Source organism: Mastomys coucha, unplaced genomic scaffold (genome assembly GCF_008632895.1).
Source record: "Mastomys coucha isolate ucsf_1 unplaced genomic scaffold, UCSF_Mcou_1 pScaffold14, whole genome shotgun sequence".
In the NCBI taxonomy this organism is placed as follows: domain Eukaryota; kingdom Metazoa; phylum Chordata; class Mammalia; order Rodentia; family Muridae; genus Mastomys; species Mastomys coucha.
Window position 1 is genome coordinate 52227154 of NW_022196896.1, and position 20516 is coordinate 52247669.

The following is a 20516-nucleotide window of genomic DNA, read 5'->3' on the forward strand; positions in this document are numbered from 1 at the left end:
GCACAGGGTCCCCAATGAAGGAGCTAGAGAAAGGACCCAAGGAGCTGAAGGTCTTTGCAGCCCCATAGAAGAAACAACAAACAATATGAACTAACCAGTACCCCCAGAGCTCCCAGGAACTAAACTACCAACCAAAGAGTGCACATGGAGGGACTCATGGCTCCAGCTGCATATGTAGTAGAGGATGGCCTAGTTGGCCATCAATGGGAGGAGAGGCCCTTGGTCCTATGAAGATTCTATGCCCCAGTGTAGGGGAATGCTAGGGCCAGGAAGCGGGAGAGGGTGAGTTGGTGAGCAGGGGGAAGGGACAGGAGAGAGGGGTTTTCAGAGAGGAAACCAGGAAAGGGGAGAACATTTGAAATGTAAATAAAGAAAATATCTAATAAAAAAAAAGAGAAAAGAAGAGAAGAGGAAAGAAAGGAAAAGAAAGGGTGCACTACATGGGAAACTTAGTATTTGCATATACATTCATTAGAATTTACATATTCACAAGATAAAGCATTTATGTAACAGTAACCGAGGGGGAAAAAAGATGTTAAAAAAAACCTGAGCAACTGAGGAAAATAATAATTAGGATTCTAGAACAAAATTATCTATAAAACAAAGGAATTGGTTGTTTCAGGATGGCTTGAAATAAATGTCGGTATGAAAGTCAAAATGGCAGCTAGAGAAGTTAAATATGGCTGGAGCTGTACACATCCTGGCTTCCACACCAGGCAATGGAGGAAGGGGCTGCTATGGAGACAAACGGGAGATGCTGATTTTATCAGTAGACCAGATAGGTCAAAAGAAGGCACAGCAGGGACATAAAACCCAAAACCCCAGATTCAGTACATCTTAGCTCATCACAAGTGGGACCTGGCCAGCATCTTAGCGGTAGATTTGCACGCATCTGTACTTTAACAGCCGAACACATTTCACCACGTTTATCCAGGTCACTTCTTCATTCAATTTCACTTCAGTTTACTCTGATTAAACAGTTTTCCTTCACTGAGCTATAAACACAACCAAGTCCTGGCTGGCCTATTATAAAAAGCTCAAGATGTCTCCCAGCTTTAATCACAGATGAGCAATGACATTAAGAATGGATCACGAAAGAATCCAAATGAAAATAGAGGAGCTATGTCTATATCACGCCCTATCATCTGCTCAAACGTAATCAATTAAAAACTTGTGGTGATGAAAAAGTCGTACCCTGTGTCTGCAATCCCAGAGTTTAGAAGATGGTGCCAAAAACAGTGGCAAATTTGGAGTCAACCTAGACTCAGAGATCTGGTCTCAAAGATAAACAAGCAGAAAAGCCTCACAGAGAATCCAGGTTTGGCTCCCAGTACCATCTGAACTGGGCAGTTCACAACTGCCTGGGGTCCCCAGTTCCAGAGGATCTGACGCCCTCTTCTGACTCCTAGAGGCACACTTGTACACACATGTGGCACACTCACGGACAAGCAGGCACACAGACCTGGGAAAGTGAAAGCTATTGGATGAGAGGGAGAGAGCTTGTTAGTTGGGACAGAGTGGGAAGGCTGTGAGTTCAGGCCGTTCTTCATCAGAGGCTGAGAGATGACCTAATTAAATAAAGCCTCCAGAAAGGGCTCTGGTTTGAGCTATAAACAAAAAGACCTAACAATGATACCCTAGGGAGGCAGGCTTTAAGCCTTTGCTCACATTCTGTTCATGACTTACTGCTTCAACACAATGCACCAAATAATAATGCTATTCCAAGCAAAAATAACAAAAGGGTTGAGGTGGGTACCGAAAGTGTGAGGTGCGATGGCTGTTTGCCAGAGCCTGACTGGCAGACAGCTCTCTCCAACAGTATGAGAGAAGCCATCCAGCTATAGTGGTCTGCATTCGATAGGCAGATGCATATGTCTTGCACTTATATTAGCTTATGTATCAAACTTTAACCTGAGTTATAAGTCAATAAGTTTCCAGTCAGGATCATAAAGCTTTATGTCCATATTTTCAAGGCTTTAGTTGAATCTACTTTAATAGGGTTACTTACAACAAAGGAAAAAGACGCCTCAACACTAATATTTTATTCCTTTTACCAAAGTGAGGGGAATTCTGGAAAAAAAAAATCTAAAGAGTTGATGCCAAAACTGATTGTTTTTGCCAAGGAGAAATTGCTTGCGTTAGTTTTTTTTTTCCTTAGTACTTGCCCATTTCAGCTAATTATAAGGTACTAAAAAAAGTTTCTTAAAATTGTTAGTTTTATAGTCCAGTACACATAAGTCACTCTATAATTAAAAAGGAAAAAAAAATCAGTGTGCATATAAAAATATTTTTAAAACTAAACTTTGGTTATAAGTATTAATCACCATTACACATATCCAAACAAAAGAGTACAGCAAAAAAACATCCAAAAAAGCTGCTAAATTTTCCTTTATAGATTTTGGAATTAACCAGAAGTAGGTATTTGTCCCTTTACCTAATTCATGAAGGCAACTGTGCTTTTCCCTCTATTTTAGCTAGAAGTATGGCCACATCAAATGAACCCATTTTTACACATCATAGAATGCATTTATGAATTTAGCCTAAGAAGTCTGCATGCGTGAAGCTCTTACAAACAATTTGTATCCCTATAGCCTAGGAGAGAGAACATATGAAAAACCATAAGCAAGCAATAACTATAAATTCCTTGAAACACATTGTATATAAGGAGAGAAGCCGTATTGGGCTGTGGGCAGAGGATTCAAGAAGAAACCACCCTGGAGCAGAACAGCCAGCTCTCTGCAGAATTTGTTCATTGTCATTCCTATGCTTTGTTTTAGAATGCATGAGATGGAATAAATGCATTTCTGACTAGATTTTGATCCCTATTCCTAATGGCTAGCTAGTCCTATGCCCAACAGCTAGCTAGTCCTGTGGCCTAAAAATAGCTAATCCTATGCCCAACAACAAACTAGTCCTATACCCAACAGCTAGTCAGTCCTATGCCCAATATGTACTAATGTCAATTCATTCTTGTTTCTCCAATATTTACAATTGGATAATACCTAGTTAGTCCTATGCCCAATACCTAGAGCTTGTCCTGTGCCCAGTGACTAGCTATTTCAATGCCCAACAGCTCTGTATTCCTATGTTCAAATCCTAGCTGATCCTCTGTCCAGTCCTATGTCCAATAGCTAACCTCTCCAGTGCCCAATGACTAGCTATTTCCATGCCTAACAGCATGGCTAGCTATTCCTACTCTCCAGAGAATGGAGCTACAGGGAAAGGCCAAGGCTTACCACTGGGGCTTCACTTACTCATTCAGATGTTGAAATCTTTCTTGCCAGTTTCCAGCTCGAGCAACATTTCCAGTTTTATCAATCAGCTTTATTCCAAAAAACTCGAGCATCATTTTATAAGCCAAGAGGAACCTTCTGATTGCTTCCTTTGTTTTTTTGAATTCCTAATATAAGAAGAGGGGAAATGTCAATTGAAATGACTCAGTAGCTATCGGGACAATAAAAGGACGATATCATTTGGCTACCTTATGTAAGGTGAATTGAGATTGCATTACCTCAATTTCATATGTGGTTAATTCTTTAGCATAAAAGTTTAAGCCTTGTTCTCTCAGGGGAAAAAGCCTGGTTTGTTAAAAAAAAGAAATAGCAATTTTCAATTAACGTTGTCTTGAAAACATGATTAAACAGGACACGGTTCAAGGTGGGGAACACGTTACTGACCATTGGATATACGTGTGGTTGTGCTCCAGCTTCTCGTAGTCCCCTCTCCACTTATTTAGAACCTCTTCAATGTAAACGCCTACATGACAAATATTGAGAAAAACGGACCATGCATTAAAAACATGGTGATGACATGAAAACATGTGAGTCACCTGACTCTTAAAGAGTTCAGTTTAAAAGTAACACACAAGAATGACCCTACACGAGGAATAGCCTATGCCACATACCCAGTAATATCAAAAGCCCAATTAAAATAAAAATAACAGCACCCCAGATTACAGAACGGGGTGATGTACAGAGGGTGGCAAATGATGGCCTAACAATCGTTTTGTAAATAAGGTTTTGTTGGAACATAGACAAGCACACCATTTTTATACTGCTCACATCTGCAGGCTTGAGTGTTTCAATGGACTATTTTCCAAAGCCTAACATATTTGCTATCCGCCTCTGTGCAGGGAAACTATTCCAAACAACATTACCATCTCCGCATGACTAGCAGAAAAACACTGCTCTTAAGTGGAATATTTGCTCAGAGCCTCACATTAGTAAATTAATAACAATGACAATTTGTTCAATGTCGCGCACACTACAAAGTCGTGTGGGAGTAGAACCCAGGTCTTTGTGCCTGCAGAAAGCAAGCCCTTTCACAATGGCTCATGCTCTCCAATAAGAACTTAATAGAATCCTCACGATTCTAAAGTCTGCCAAGGTCCTTGGCCAGCTAGCTAATCTTACAGAAACCAAACAAAAATCAACAACGACAAAAAAAAATCAAAAATCAAAACACACCCACAACTCATTCCTTGTTTCCTCAAAGGCCAGCAGCTTGTCCCCAAGGCCCCTCCCAGAAATCTGCATAGAGTCACACCTTTTTTCCTTCAGTGTTATTAACATGCTGGAGTCATTGCCTGTGGTGGTTTTATTTTATCTTATTTTATTTTATTTAAATTAACAGTGAATACACTGTGCATTATACCCTCCAAACTTCTGAGATACCAAAAAGGTCAAGTTAACTGGATCTGCCCATTTCAGCAACGCTCCTCAAGACAAAATGTCAGGACTCCCCGCTTCTAAACACCACATTCAAACTTGGAGCCCTCTTCCAGCACTCCCGAGATTCTCTCGTCCCCATGATGCTGGCATTCTGAAACATGTGTGTCTTAGAGGTTCCTATTGCTTTGACAGAGCCATGACCAAAAAGCAACACTGGGAGGAAGGGACTTATTTCTCTCACACTTTCACATCACATTCCATCACTGGAAGGAAGGACAGTCCGAAACTCAGTACAGGGATTGAAGCAAAGGCCATAGAGGAATACCATTTACTTAGCTTGCTCTGTCTGCCATTTCATACCATCTAGGCCCACCAGCCCAGGGATGGCACTGCCCATGGTGAGGTAACCCTCCCCCCAACCCCTATCCCCTACCCCATTAGTCATCACTCCAGAAAATGCTCCACAGGCCAACCTGGGAGGCACACTTCACACTTGAGGCTCCCTCTTCCTGACTGACTCCAGTTTGTGTCGGTTGATAGAAAGCTAGCCAGCCCAGCTCACAACCTAGGACCTTCACGAGCTGACTCCTATGGCTCTGAGTGTCGCTCAGCTTTCACTGAGCGCAAATGACGAGAATCAGGACAATCTGGCCACCTTAGCACTGAACTTCTAAGGAGTGTATCTAGCTTCTGTTTGCCTGCACACAATTCAGATGCCCACTGTGAGGCAACAGTGTGCTGCCTCAGTTGTTGTGCTTATGAGTTTGTAATCAAATTACCATAGCAACTGCAAGTTTTCTCGATGGGCTTGGGAAGGCTCCTATTCTATGAGGGAGGCTGTACTTCTGTGAAGGAGGCACACTGATTTGGCAAGGTTTGAACTGGGATTGTTGTAGTTCCCCAACCCCTGATTTTGAAAAGTGACAGAGGAAATCCTCAAGATAAACACTATATTTGCTCATCTTCTAAGTGATTTTTAGTGATGGCACAGCAGAAAGAACTGTGGACCCTGGAACTTAGTTCCACTCTAAAATCAACTCAGTGGCCCAGCAAGTCAGCCGTCCAGGTTTCAAATCCCAGTAACCACATCTTCAAGACGAAAAAGCTGAATCTGACCCCCTCCAAGGTCTAATCACTTAAAATTCAATAACTCTACAAATCTCTCCTCTTTTCTGCTCATAAAAGAAGACTAAAACCCCCTAAATGAAAGAAACTAAACTAAACCAGCAAACAGAAACCCTGCCCCCCCCCCACTTTGTCAGTAATCACCAAGACACACAGATAGTGAGAGGTGCAGCTAGCCAATATCTATTTCTCCACAGCTCACTAAATGGATAGAGGCAACCCTAAAACCCGGGGCACCAGGGACACACCAGCCTGCATGGCAAGGCAAAACCAAGGTAACCGTCCAGCAAACGCAGCAAGAATGCACGAAGCCCAGAAGAAGGGATGTACACCCCGGTACGTGTCACTGTTTAGAACTTGCTTTTTATCAAGGTGGCTTACTCACCATCTGGCTTAAATGGAATTTTGTTCTTATAAAAGCGAAGGTTGCTCAAGTCATTTTGATATCGGATATCTTTGAAGTTCTGCTGAAGGAAAAGATAAATTAATCTCTGGTGTATAGAAACACATACACACATGCACACACACCAGGCACAAGGACCCTTCTGACATGTTTACCGGCAGAGTAAAATCAGAAAAACAGAAGTTTACATTTAAAAGGGACAGGCCTTGCACTGTCTTACTGGGTACTGATGTCTGTACTTGTACAGGTCCCTCGCCGCATAGAAGCTTCTCTTTGGTTTGGCACTTCCTTCCCTGGACTCTCCACCCTAGGACACAAAGAGAAACTCCACTTACACAGAGAATCGTAATGAGAAACTTCTGGAACAAACTTCAAAATAGTCAACCTCCATAAAGAACCCTGAGCATTTCCAACCTGCCCAGATAAACTATTCTCTTCAATGGTGTTTCCATGCAGAGCTTGCTCGCATCAACCTGCCTTATTTGCACTAAAAACTTTTGTCCTAGGGTATATCACTTAAATAAAAAAAAAAAAAAAAAAAAAAAAAAAAACAAACTTCACTGTTCGGTGCCTGTGCAGAGTAAACGCTAAGGATTAGTATCGATCCAGGACAGTGCTCAGAATGAATTGAAAACATGTCCCACCAGGTGTTATACAATGGAGCCTATGACGAAGCTATTTCCTAGGGTGCAACGAAAGGGTTAAGTTGGTAAATCATTTCTACGAAGAAGATTCTCATTAAATTTGCATCTCCTGGCTGTGCCTGGAAGTCAAGCAATATTTATGAAAGGAAAGGAGGGCTTTAAACTAAATTAGCTTTCTAAACTACTTCAAAGCACCATAACAAACATACAAGGCATGAGTAATCATCTGCCCATTCAATGATCAGTGGGCTAGAAATCAGCAAACTCGACATAAATACACAGAGCAAGACAGAGCTCTCAGGTGGAATGAACACTGAAGTACTTTCTTATGTGGTGGCTCACTCATGCTGTTTACAAAGTGCCGGTACTGTGATGTCGTTTTAAACGGATAAGATGCAGGTCTAAGAACCTCTAGTTATCCAGACCATATGCTGTATGGCAAAAATGCATTTATCCAGTGACACTCAGGACCGTAAGTCAGAACATGATGAAGACGACCTCGGTGCTGAAATATGAATATTCATCAAGAAGTCTGCCCCCAACCCTTTGCCTCATCCCCTCCCACCCTCTGTCTGTCTGTGTTGACAGATGGGCATCCTCTAAGCTTCTTTCACGCGTTTCTGAAGTGGTGCGATTTCTCACTCTTACTACAAGTACAGAGATTCTCTAACACTGAGTCCTCAGCTGTTTAACAGGAGTTACACTGTCATGTTACATAAGCAAGGAAGAGCTCAAGTTCTGGTTCTTGCCACACTTTTCAAAATAGCTCTGCCTAGCAAGGTCCAGAATCTATTTAGCCTGAGCCACATCCACACGCACCTGGAGAGAGCACGTTCCCATTTACAAAACACATCCGTGCAACACGCCTGACAGCATCTGGGGAACGAACTTAAGAGGAACCCAACAAGGCTCAGAGCCCAGCCACAGTGCAAGAACCCGCTGCTTCCACGTCGGACTAACTGGGTCCGAACCAGCTTTGTCCCAGCTAGAAGCGACCGGTATTTGTAAAATCCTGTTATGAAGATAGATCAACGATCCAAGTATCTGGAGCCAAGAGAGCAAGACAAGGCTTGCTTCTGCTCCTTAATATTTGTGAGGCCTTAAGCAAATCACTTAGCTGGATCTTAGTTTTATCATCTGTGAAACGGAAGCTAATGGCTCATGTCCTGCCTGTTCCCCAAGAGGACCATTAAAGGATGACATCCTTCAGCTGGCCAGCATCTGCCCCATTCACTTCCATACCCTGGCTGCCTTTATGTCCTCAGCATGGATTCTGCTTCTTAACACTCCCCTCCCCCAGGATCACCAAAACTCCCAAACCACTCCCTGCAACCACCAAACTTGCTGTAGTCTCTCCGATCTGAAGCCTAGTGTCTCCCGTGACCCTGGTCTACCCCACTTGCAGATTGTGTCTCTGTTTTCTTTTGAAGTAAATCACCACTGAGGAACTCTGCATACTACCTCTTCTTCTACAGCCCACGACCTAGATAACACTCTGTCCACAGCACGGCTTTAAAATGGGACTAATAAGGAGCATTCCAAATAAATCTCCATCTGCTCAAACATGTCTGGGGGGGGTCACCCCAGGAACTTTCCAGCAACTCTGGACTCCTTAAGGCCCTGAAGCAGTGTTAACCCTTGGCTGTCGGCATACCACAATCTCCTGCCTTGCTTCCTGTACCACTGCTCCCCTTTTTGGTTGGCTCCTCCTCTTAATCACACCCCCTATAGACAGTGAGAAGCCTCATTCTCAGGCCTCATGACTCCGTGATGACCTCTTGCATTGACTTTTTTTTTAAGTACAACTAATCCTAAATGCCTGCCTATAGTTCCAGTCCTAGACTGAGTATCTATTTAGAGAGACCATTAACTACTCACCCATCCACTTGGGTGTCTAATAGGACGGAAAATCGAACATAATCCTTGACTTAACCTCTGAGGCATCTTTTGCCCCAGGTTTCCTCACCTCAGCTAATGGTACCATCTTTTGTCTAATGTTTACAGAGATGTATTAGAGCAAAGAGAGTGAGCATGAGAAGCCAATCTGCAACCTACTTTAAAGGGGGAACTGACTGGTCCACGTAGTGGCAAATAGGGTAAGGAATCAAAACAACGTCACAAAGATTATTTAAGAAGTCTGGAGGAACTTCTGGGAACAAAAATTACTAATTAAAGGATGTTCTACTCTTACCCAGGTTGCATAGTATTGGCTGAAATGGTATGTTATTTTATAATTGACCTAGTTAATTGGGTTAACAGGTTTTTTGTTTTTAATTCCAAACCTCTCCGTGGCTGTTTACTTGGGAGACAAATGGGAGGATAACACGCTGAAATGTGGCATGCGATATTGTTTCGGGGTTGTGCACACAATACTAAGGGCAAAATACAAACGGGAACACAAGGCAGGGACGGCCACGATCTCATCAGCAGGGCCAAGGCCCTCACTTTGGCCTCAGACATACTTAAGCCTGCATCTTTCCTTGTATGCTCTGGGCAAGATTTTCTCTTTAAGGATCACAGTTCTCCAAAATGGGGAATTAAAACGGACCGCACACCCGGAAATAGCATTCCATTCAATAACATGCTCAATTAACTTGGATGGGAAGGCTCGGACTTCCTCGAAAGGTGAGGCTTCCCCTAAAGTTACATTGGATTTTGGGCTCCATTTTCCCTCAAGTTGTTAAAGGGAGGCCTAATACAGAACCCACCACCTTAAACGGTGCAGACTTCTTTAAAAATATACACTTCCTCCTTTTAAAACTTTCTGAAGCCACAAGAGGTTAAGGGACGCCATCTCTCTTCTCTTCTAACCTACCTACCTACCTAATTATATTGGTCAACTGATTTAAGCTTGGTTGGATCAACAAGTCGTCTGGGTGAAACGAAATGTTTAAGGAATTCTCGATGTCGTTAAAAGGTCTCTCTTGGGGAAAAGAATGGTGTTATTTTAAGTTTGCCCAGGAACCTCCTGCGATACTTTTAATGGCCATGGACCCTCGCTGGAAGGGGGAGGCTGCGGGCCGCTTCACAACTGCAGTTGTCTTAATCTGAATAATATTTTAAATCTTTTTTTAAAATAATGAAAATAAAAAAAAAATTCAATAACACGCACTGGCCGGGTCCTCACAATCTTCTATTTTTAGTCTAGTTCCTCCCACCCCACCTTCGCATCACCCAGCTGCGCTGCAGAGGCAAAGAGAACACCGAGGAGAGTCGGGGTTTGCCTTGGGGGACTTCCCTGCGGGGCTCACAGCAAGGCCCCCGGGCCAGCAGCAAGCCACCGGGCGGTCCTGGGCACCGTAGGCTCCCTTAGGTCGGGTGCCCGGGCCAAGCACGCCGAGCATCCCGCCCTGAATCCCCGGGGGGGCCGCGCACAGTCCCCTCCCCGGCGCCGGGAGCACGACCCCTCCGGGCCCACCGTGGGTCCCGGGGCCGCGTACCTGCTCCGCGCCCGCCGCCTCAGAGTGGTCCTCCGGCACAGGGCTGGCGCGGGGCCGCCCTCCGGTCCTCTCTGGAGGCTGCTCCGGCTGCTCCGGCTCGTCGTGCTCCTGGCCCTCGCCACCGCCTGCCGGCCCCGGCTGCTCAGGCTCGGGCTCGGAGTCGGTCTGCCAGGTGGAGTCGCAGTCCTCCACGGTGGTGGGCTCGCGGAAGCTGACCCCGCCGAGCAGGTTGCCCATTGAAGAGGCGGCGGCGGGCGCGGGTTGCGGCAGCGCACTAGGGCCCGGGCATAGCCGCGCTCCGCTCGCTCCGGGCGCAGGCGGCAGCTCGCCCGGCCCGCGCCGCACAGCTCAGCGCGGCCGCCGGCGCTCCGGCGCACAGGCGGGGAGGAGCCGGGCGCCCCAGAGCCGCCGCCGCCGCCGCCGCCGCCGCCGCCGCCGCCGCCGCACGCGTCCCAGCCCGCCCATCCCACCGCCGCCCGGCCCCGCCCCGCCGCAGCGGGGCCAACCCACTCGCGAGCGCGCTGGACCTGCTCCACCGGGACGCGCCCTCCTCCACGGTCCCCGGGAGTGGCCAGGGGTCAGCTGCCCCGCCCCCCTGTGGGCCGGGATCCGCCCCCTTGGGGCTCCTCCCAGCCAAGCGAGATGCCAGATCCCGCCCAGGTCAGAGAGTGGAAGGAGGTGGCTCCATCAGCAAGCCAGTCCTGCCCACACCCCCCCACCCCCACGGGCTGGTCCAAGAGGAAGACAAATTAGCCGCAGCAGAAGACAAAAGCTAATCGTGACGGTGCACCCTCTAAACAGGAAATCCGAGCTTCAGGAACAGTACTTAAGTCCCTGCGGTCTATAAAATAAAAGTCAGAGCTCTCTGTCCCCTCATCTAAAGAGCAAACTTCTCTCGAAACAAAGGAGCAAGAAGAATTAGACCAGTACATTTATTTCATCAGTGAGTAGTCCACATTTGTGCTCTGGGCAGAAAAACCTCGGAATTTATACAACGGATAGGCTGGTTCTAAGTGGAGTGCCGAAGACTATGGTTCTAAGATCCAGAGGCGATCATGCTGTAAGAATACTTCAAGGCAAAATAACAGCCAAAGAATCCGAAAATGGCAGACCCTGAAACAAACCCGAAGAGCTAGCGGCCCTATGCTGGCACATGAGTCTCGATAGGACTTTTTCTGCTGTGGGACATTGCCTGGGATCATGGGTTAGTTTTATCAGATGCATCAATTGTACCTCAGAACTAGTAATTAAAAAATAAATTACAAATCTAGGTAGATGGGTATTGCTTAAGGAAGATTCGGCTAGCCGTTGCCTCTTCACAGATAAACCAACGGTTGCTTCTTTCCAAACATTACAGTAGGGTGTGCCTCTGCTAGTAGTTTCTGGCTTTAGACAGGCCACGTAGCTTCTTGAGACCCCAGTAGTTTCCTCCTCTTCAAAATGGAGCCAGGTTTTTCTCTCTGGAATGACATCTAGCTTCACCTTTAATGACTTTATGACTAGCAGGGGCTCAAAAACTAATAATGGACCCCAATACACACAAAAAGAACGCTCTGGTCAGGATATTCATAAAAAAAACTGATGATATTAGGATGACATCCTTCTTGTCAGACCCAAACAAAATTAGAACCCGACAGTATTATTGGGGGAGGGGTTTTCATACCTATTTGAGGTAAGTAGTTTCTTGGCTCATAAGATCTGTTTGTTTTAATAGACCCGCTTGCTTTGCGCATCTCTCCCACTTGAGCAGGGTTGGGGGTGGGTAGGATTATCTGTAACATTAAGACTGCAGCAGTCCATACAAATGCTCATGCAGAACGTTTTCCTAGCAGTCTTACATATTATACAAGTGAACCCATCTCACCTCTTTCCTCCCTCTTCCAAAACCCTAAGTCTTGATATTCAAGATGCTTATATAAGTTTATCTTTTTAAATTTAGAGTCCTATCCTTCCTGAAACCCTCTTGACTATATCTGCAGTTAATTCTTGTTTGTCTCCTTTCTCCTAGTGCTCATCCCAAATAAATGTCACCGTGGAGAGCCTCTGATTGTGGTTTATGCTGACAATGACTTTGTGAGAAAAAAAAAATTATGGGGCAGCTGTAGAACAAATCAATCTGACGCTGTTAAAATCCAGGGATTTCATTCGTCTTCCATCGGTACTGAACTAGAATACCCTCCAAAGTGAACATTTAACTAGTCCAAGATCAAAGCTGAAAGTCTAGTGGTAATGTGCCCAGGTGCCTGCCCTACCTGTTTCCCTTGTGTGGTATCCTAAGTCCACTGGAATGTCTTTGCTTTCCTGTAATTAGGAGTCTATTTCCCCTGCTCCCAGAATGCCTTAGTTGCATGCAGTTCTTTGTCTAGGGTTGCGGCCCCGTGAGACTTACCCCTTTTTGTGTTATCACTTCTATTGGTGCCATCCCTCTTCAGGGCACGTACATGAGTCTTCCTGGGTGTAGCTTCCCTGACACATCTAGAAGAGGAAATCACAAACAAATTCTTGTTCCTCTGGCTCTTTCAGGCTTTCCCCTACCTCTTCCATTATATGTAACAATAAATTTTAAAAGACATAGCCAATGAACTTGATTTTTAAAAATAAATAGAAGGGAATAGGGGTGTAAGGAAAGGGTTGGAGGGAGGAAAGGGAAAGGTAGAAATAATATAATATTTTAATTTCAAAAAATAAAAAAGAGAAAGATAGAGTTTTAACCCTCACTCTTGAATTGGTTCTAACCCAACTACCTTAAAAAATAGAACCTGGAAGCTGGGCGGTGGTGGTGCACGCCTTTAATCCCAGCACTTGGGAGGCAGAGGCAGGCGGATTTCTGAGTTCGAGGCCAGCCTGGTCTACAGACTGAGTTCCAGGACAGCCAGGGCTACACAGAGAAACCCTATCTCAAAAAAAAAAACCCAAAAAAACAAAAGCCAAAAATAAACAAACAAATAGAACTTGGAATAAGAGATATTGTAAGATTCTCAAAGGGAAAGGGAACTTTGTACTTTCTAGTCTATTAGTTTGGGTTATTCCTGTCATAGCTCTGGGCTGACATGTAATTTCAACTCCCGTGATACTGCCTCCCTGAAAAGACCACTGGATGCAGACTCTGGCCAGGTCTGCCAGCTAACCCCTGTCTCTCAGTATCTCCTGTTAAATGTGAATTGCTTCATGTTGACTCCATTCGCCAGATGAATTTCATTCAGTAAGATTCATTGATCCTACTTGGAACAAAATAAACACCCAACAGAGCTCTGCTCAAATTTCTGAGTCGTGAAATTTGATAAAATGACTACTGTTTTGAGGTCACTAGATCCTGAAGTGCTCTGTTATACAGTGGGGAGCACGGATGCAAGCCTACATATATTTACATATGTAAACATAAGTAACTGCTACAGTTAAGCTCTTAGATTTTCTTATACCTTTTGGCATTTTTATTAGTTTTTTATAGGGTTATAGATCATCTGTCAAGGTGTGAAATATGTTTATTGGTGAATGCAGTTTTAGGTGAGACATTATAAAAGCATAGTATAGAAAAACTCTTAAAGTAAGTTTAAAGCAATAATTTGCCTACATTGTTTCCAACGTATGTTTTTAAAAGTTAATTCTGAATATCTCTTAGGTCCTGTAATAAAAGAATTACCCTTAATGAATATTTACCTTTTTAAAACTTCCTACCTTTGAGAGCATACAACATTCTTGAATTAACAGTTAAATGTGTTTCTAGAAATGCATCCTTTTGCTGGATATGGTAGCATACCCCTGTCCTAGTAAGGGTTACTACTGCCATAATGACACACCTGACCACAAAGGCAACTCGGGGAGGTAAGGGGTGACTTCATCTTACAAATGTCAGGTCATGCTCCACGTAGGGAAGTCAGAGCAGGAATGGAAACGCAGCAGGACCCTAGAGGCAGGGAGGAATGCTGCTTACTGGCCTTCTCCCTATGGCTTGCTCACACTGCTTTCTTACAGTACCAGGGCCACCAGCCCAGGGATGGCTCCAGCTACAATGTGAAGGGCCATCCCACATTAATCACTAATTAAGAAAATGCTCTAGGCTTACCTTATAGAGGGATTTTAATTGATGCTCTTCCCTCTCGATGACTTTCGATTGTATCTAGTTGATATAAAACCAGCCTGCACAGCCTCTGTGGAGCTTGTTAGCATCAGGACATCCAAAGCCTGTGGCGATGGGTGGGTGGGTCCACAGACCTGTTGCCAGGGCAACAGCTACCATATTCCCAGAATCCATTGGGCTCACCTCCCACCTTTACCTGTGGCTATACCTCTTACACGTGGAACTGTTTAGGCCTAGTGTGTGGTATGTTCTGATGTGACCCGCCGTTCTAACACATCAGAGCTGGCTACTCAGAAGACTAAGGTAGGAGAGTTAATTGAGCCCTGGAGTTCAAAACTGACCCAAGAAACATAGGGGGAAATTGGCTGAAAACAAAATAAATGTCAATATTTAACCCATAACCAGGAATCACCTTAAGTGTATGTAAGTTCCAGTCATTATGCATCCAAAATATCTTTCAAGAGTACCAAGTTGAGCCCTGTCCTGGGTTTGGCCCCCGTAGACTGGTGTTTGAATGCTTGGCTCACTATTAAGGGGTGTGTCCTTGCTGGAGTAGGCGTGGCCTCGTTGGAAGAAGTGAGTCACTGTGGGGGTGGCTCCACCAAGGGTGGAAGCCAGACCTCTGGCTGATTTAGGATCAGGATGTAGAACTCTCAAGTCCTTCTCGAGCACCAGGTCTGCCTGAATGCTTCCATGCTTCCCGCTGTGATGATAATGGACTGATTCTCTGGAAACCCAAACTAAGACAAGCACTCCTGTGATTCCTCTGAGGAATGAAGAGGAAAGTACTCTCTGAATGAAGAAACGTGGTTTCTGCCTCCCTGCGTTCAGAGTCTTCCCGATTCACACAGGTACCACTGCCGCTCTCCAGTGTAATTCTGCTTTCAAATGTGTTTGGGAAGCATTAAAAGGTGTTAAAGAGTAATGGACACTTTCAGAAACTAAACCTTTTGGGTAGATTCCCAAACACATCAGACATAACTTGATTTTTATGGTGAGTTGTGTTTTAAGAATATTATCGATGAAGCTCAGTTGTTGAATATGTCCTTTGAGAATCTTCCAAATAAAATCAGAGGTCAGCTAAGGCTCACTTTCCCTAACCTCGGGCATTAACCCTGCTGCTGGATGAATCCTAGAGGCGGAAAGAAAAAAGGTGCCTCAAAGAGACAGTCGAGTGCTATACCAGTCCCTCCCATTCACCACAGTAAAAGTCTCTGCTAATACTTGCAGGACCGCCGCCATACTCTTAGGAAGAAGATGCTCTTTGCCCCATGGGACTGGAGTCCCCGTCCAAGGACTCCAGGACAGACCTTCACCAGGGACGCAACTTATACAACCTCTCCTGGAGTCTTTGACCAAACCAGGGCTCACTGGAGATTTCTGTCAATCTCTCCTTTCAGAATAAGGGATTTGTAAATGTGTTTTACTTTATGAAGATAAAATTCGGGGTTTGCTTTGTACTAGCTCCCAGTACTAGCTCTCCTGCATGGGCCACACCTCTATCACCACCACAGTACCTATCCTTCAGAATCTGCTCTCTTTTGGATGCTGCACTTGGAAAGGCTATTTCATGCCGCCTGTAATTCTTATCTTTATAGGATTTCATTTCTAGTGTATTTTCTACCCATTATCTCTTTCTTAATATTCTTATTACCATCACCCCTAGTCTTCAATTCAAGCAATTTTTCTAGAACAGAGCCAAAGCTCTCAAAGTTGTTTTAAAATGAGATTAGGACGTAAGAGAACATATACCTTGTTTCAACTCAAATTGAGTTTTATATAATGAAGAGATTTCTGTATTTTTAATAATTAATAGAAGATGCCAAATATTGTGCTATCAAGTCTTGGTAACAAATGAATTAAATTCTCCCACTGGCAGTCAAACTGCTGCCAAGACTCTGATCTGTCCCTGGGGGACTTTAAATATTACCACATCCAATCTATCAAAATGACAAAATATGATAACGGTGTGATTCTAGTTTGTTTTCATTGATTCCCAACAATTAATTTGTTTAACCAGCATTCACCAGGGAGGGATGGCCATTGTGCAAGCCAGGGCTATAGACTTCCAGTTTTAGAGAACATTAGGGAAGACAGCAATTTAATAAACCCATTAATAGTCATGCAAAATTTAAGTACAATAGAGACAAGACAAGATGACAGGGGTGAGGGTTAGGAGGTTTCTCTGAGGGAGGTAGAATGCAAGCGAAGAAATGAAGGCTCAAAGGAGCAATAACAGAACAAGAAGCAATGAGAAGAGACTTTCTGGCCAAGATGCTGGTGTGGATAAAGACAGCAAATGTGAGACTGGTTCCAGCAGAGACAAACTTGAGCTGGCCAGAGCAGCTGGATTCTGAGCAACCAGCTTAAAGGTGTTTGTCTTCCTTCAAAAGCTACTACCTAGCCACTTTCATCAAGAACAACCTTATTTTGATGACTTTTATAAGGCTTGTGTCGTTTATTATTCTGTAATAAAGTAGTAGTGTGAAGAGGGGACCCTCCAGTGACAAGCTGTTTGAGACACTTGCAGTACAGGCAGATGCGGCGAAGCCAGCCCTAACGTAACTGTGTGCAGTGGAATCTGTGAAACACTGATTCTAATGCTTGTTTCCTTTAAATATGAAAAACTACATATCTGAAAATTTCCACAATGGGGTAGGTAACTAAGAGGGAAAACTTTGCACTGCTAAAAATACAGGTTTATATCTAAGAACTGTTTTCCAATGCAAAGGCTAAGCCCATAGTCACAGTAGGTACTGAGTATTTTCACAACACAAAACCCAATCACACCAAAGGTCTTACTAAGGCCAAGGACAAAGGTGTATAGTGTGTATGTGTTGCAATGCGGCATCCTAAGTTACTGGACATACTGATAGTAAAATTAAGCGGAAACTAATACAGAACCAGGTAAGAAATCATTTGCATAACTAAACAAAGGAAGTCAGCCTGTGAACCAAAAGCAGACCAGTCTTCAGAATCAAAAATAACATTTGTTCAAAACTATGCTTGTAGTTCTCATTTGCGTAATTCGGCGGCATATTGTTATTTCAAAATAAACACCATAAACCTTATGAAACAAGAATGCTTGATTTCAAAGTTGATCTCATAAATTAGGAGGGCTTGTATCATATAATCTTTAAAAAAAATTATTCCGTTATATTTTCTTACGTAATTCTTGGTTCTTTAAATTTTTTCTAATCACTTAAAAGCATTGCAGTAACTGAACTAAATATATGTACATGTAAACACATCCTGGAATTTTCCCCAGTTCCGAAAGACATTTGCTATAAAAGTCAACAGCCGAGTGTAGGGATAATCTCTTGTGCCCCGTGTAAAAGCATCCCCTGTCTATAAAGAACCGGATGACTCATTGCAAGGCAGGAGAGGAAGTGGGACTTCCTGGAGGAGATAGGATCTTTTGGAAAGAGTCAGGTGCTGGAGTATTCTCAGCTGACTGGTAGAGGACATCAGGCTTGCGAAGCTGAGAGGTAACTAGCCATGTGGCAGACATAGACTAGTCTAAACAGGTTAACCGAGTTACTGAGTTACGAGCTAGTTGGGGAAAACGCCTAAAGCCTAGTCATTAATTCATGAATAAAGAAATCTTCATAGCATTTCTCGGGAACAGGGGCAGGCAAAGAGAAGCCTAAATGGTTAGAGTGAAGGAACATGTGTTCTGTGTGGGTGTGTGCCAGGCATCCTGGGAGTTCTTGTCCTGCTCCTGGTCTTTTGAAATGATCATAAAGAAATGTGTTTCCTCTAGGCAACTCTGAGAACAGATACTGCTCTGAGAACACATCAGAAGCAATAGTTCTGCTGTCTTGGAGCCCTGAGAGCCAGCCCAGGGATTCAGTGAGGCCAAAGGACAAGCGTAGATGACTTTATTTGGCAGCTTCAGTACATTCACACTTCTACCTAAGGGAGAGCCCAAACAGTTTAAGACTAAACCCACCCAAACTCTTGTTTGGCCTTCGCTGAGATGGCTGTGCTGTTTGGGGACCTAAAGAGTAACTCTGCATAGGTGGCCAGCCACTGCATCAGGACAGAACTGAGGTGTGGGAACGTGAGAGGCAAGAAGTACGGCTCACTCTCGATGACAAAGGGTTTGCTTGGGTTTTTTTTGTTTGGGGTGTTGGGACTGAGCCTTTCCCTTCCTAATACTGCATTCCTGAGCTTTGCTCAAAACTCTTTCCCTTAAAGGCTAAACTCTCTTTGCCCCATTTTCAGGCAAGCTCTAATGTCCTCGCTTCCTGACATTCATTCTCTAACTGGGAGCTCTGTATGATCAATAGAGCATGGCGGGACCCTGACATATGACATATGAGACAAGGTTCTAAAGGCATTGTGGATTCCACCCTGGTGCCCTGAACTGCTCACTCTAAGGGGAATTAGATACTCTGCTTCAAGGACATTCAGGCAAGCCTGTGGACAGGGGGAGAGGCCCCCAGGCCATAGAGATGTAGTTTCCTTGGAAATCAATTCTCTAACACAAGGCAAGCCTTTCAGAGTCCACCACTTCAGCTGACACCTCACTGCCTTCATCCTCAGGCAAGGCCCATCAGCACTCCAAGAGAAAAGTGACAGAGAGAACTGGAGTCAGCACAGGACACACCAAGACCAAGTTCTTAGCACAAAGGGAGAGGAGAAAGGGATATTTGCTTTAGAGGAACAAAGGACTGCCTCTGGATAGGAAGCAGAAGTGCCCCATAAGCGAATGGTAGTTTATATGAAGGCAAAAGGGGAAACCCTATGTAAGGACGAGGTATTTCATTTTAATTGTGCATGTTAATTAAGTAAGCCAAAGGGGGCTTTTGATGACTGGACGTCAATACTTTGGTAGCTGGAAGCTGTAGTCAACCTCAGGAGGGGGAAGTGAGCAAATAAGGGAATAGGCCTTGGTGGCTAAATTTTAGGCGTGTAAATCTATGGCTTATCAAGGGAGAGGGAAGCGGGAAGGGCAAGGTCTGTCTCCACCATGTTGTCATGCTCGGGCCTGCTAGAGCCCCTTCAGTGATCCGCTTAGCCCTTCCTCCACTCTTAGGCAGCAGGAAATAGGAAAGAAAATCTAAGTGATCGTTATCTGAAGCTGCTGTGTTTGGGGAGTGATTTGTCGCAAAGTCTGCAGAGTAACAGGGACATCACGGAGTCAATGTCGCCAAGGTCAGTCATCAGTCACACTTCTAACTGACCACCTGTCACAGGAGCATCATCCCTTCTTCCCAATCGCTGTCCTCACTTCTGTTAGAACATCCATGAGTCAATGCAGACCAATACACACACACACACACACACACACACACACACACACACACACACACACACACACATATATATATACACACATATATATGATTCTTTGGGAAAATACTGCTGCAGCACAAGAATAAGGGAATGCTTTCCTTTATTAATGAGAAAGGGTTATAGACTCTTGCAGTAAAACTGTATTTCATATTTCCTAGGAAGTAGTCATTGTGCTCTGTGACAAGTGCTGGTTAAAAATACAAAGAACAGGATAGACTTCTGCCCGAGAGAGATCACTGTGGAAAGTTAAGGAGATAACACGGTGGAGAGAAGTTAAAATGAGGCCATCAGATCTAGCATACTGTGACCTTAGACCGGTTTCTGTCGAATGGTAAAAATAGATAATAAAGTGGAATAGGAAGAGGGCAGGGAGACTGCTGGGGTAGAACACACACACGTATTTTCAAGAATGTTAGCGGTCGGGAGAAAAGAGAAAGAGCAAACGCTTGCTTCCTATCCCTTCTATCTATGGGTTTCATCTCTGGAAGCCTGCTTCCCATCTCCTCCGGCCTAGATCCAGGCAGTACAACAAAACTGACTAGTGGCAGGGTCAGGGTTCCAGTAGACCCCAAAGAGTGAACAATTCCTCAAAACCATTGCTCTAGGAAGCTTGTCACTGCTCCACCAGTAGGGATTGCTTTTTGACATTAAAGTGAGTTTTATAAAAGAATGGAATGGCTGTCACAAATGTCACACCTGCTTATAGACAGTGGTGTGATTCATCGATGTAGAAAAGAGATTGCCAGTAACTGGGATGGTTTTAATGCTCCTTAGGCATCAGCCTATGTGAGCACAGACGAGTTTCTTGAAAGCCCAGCTGGCTTCTACTGATCACTGGACGGCACTCTCCAAGGC

At 44.4% G+C, this 20516-nt stretch overlaps 1 protein-coding gene and 1 long non-coding RNA gene across 3 annotated transcripts in view; both read right to left on the reverse strand.

Moving 5' to 3' along the window:
• Ogfrl1 (opioid growth factor receptor like 1) overlaps positions 1 to 10685 on the reverse strand; it is an 18004-nt gene extending 7319 nt beyond the window's left edge. Inside the window, exons 1-6 of one of the 2 annotated variants that reach the window (XM_031367040.1) lie at positions 10283 to 10685; positions 6419 to 6505; positions 6181 to 6259; positions 3678 to 3756; positions 3512 to 3578; positions 3255 to 3400 (exon numbers count right to left, since the gene is read on the reverse strand). In XM_031367040.1, the coding sequence (XP_031222900.1) occupies positions 3255 to 3400; positions 3512 to 3578; positions 3678 to 3756; positions 6181 to 6259; positions 6419 to 6505; positions 10283 to 10519 (695 nt within the window). In that variant the 5' untranslated portion in view covers positions 10520 to 10685. Of the gene's footprint in view, positions 1 to 3254; positions 3401 to 3511; positions 3579 to 3677; positions 3757 to 6180; positions 6263 to 6418; positions 6506 to 10282 lie in introns of both variants that reach the window. The other variant, XM_031367039.1, reaches the window with a different exon arrangement.
• A 1921-nt stretch (positions 10686 to 12606) lies between these two features.
• On the reverse strand, positions 12607 to 14844 carry LOC116088245. Its single transcript, XR_004117837.1, has 3 exons — positions 14773 to 14844; positions 14346 to 14464; positions 12607 to 12757 (listed from the first exon to the last, which is right to left on the reverse strand). It is a non-coding gene; the product is annotated as an uncharacterized LOC116088245 (long non-coding RNA).
• Between the last annotated feature and the right edge of the window lie 5672 nt (positions 14845 to 20516).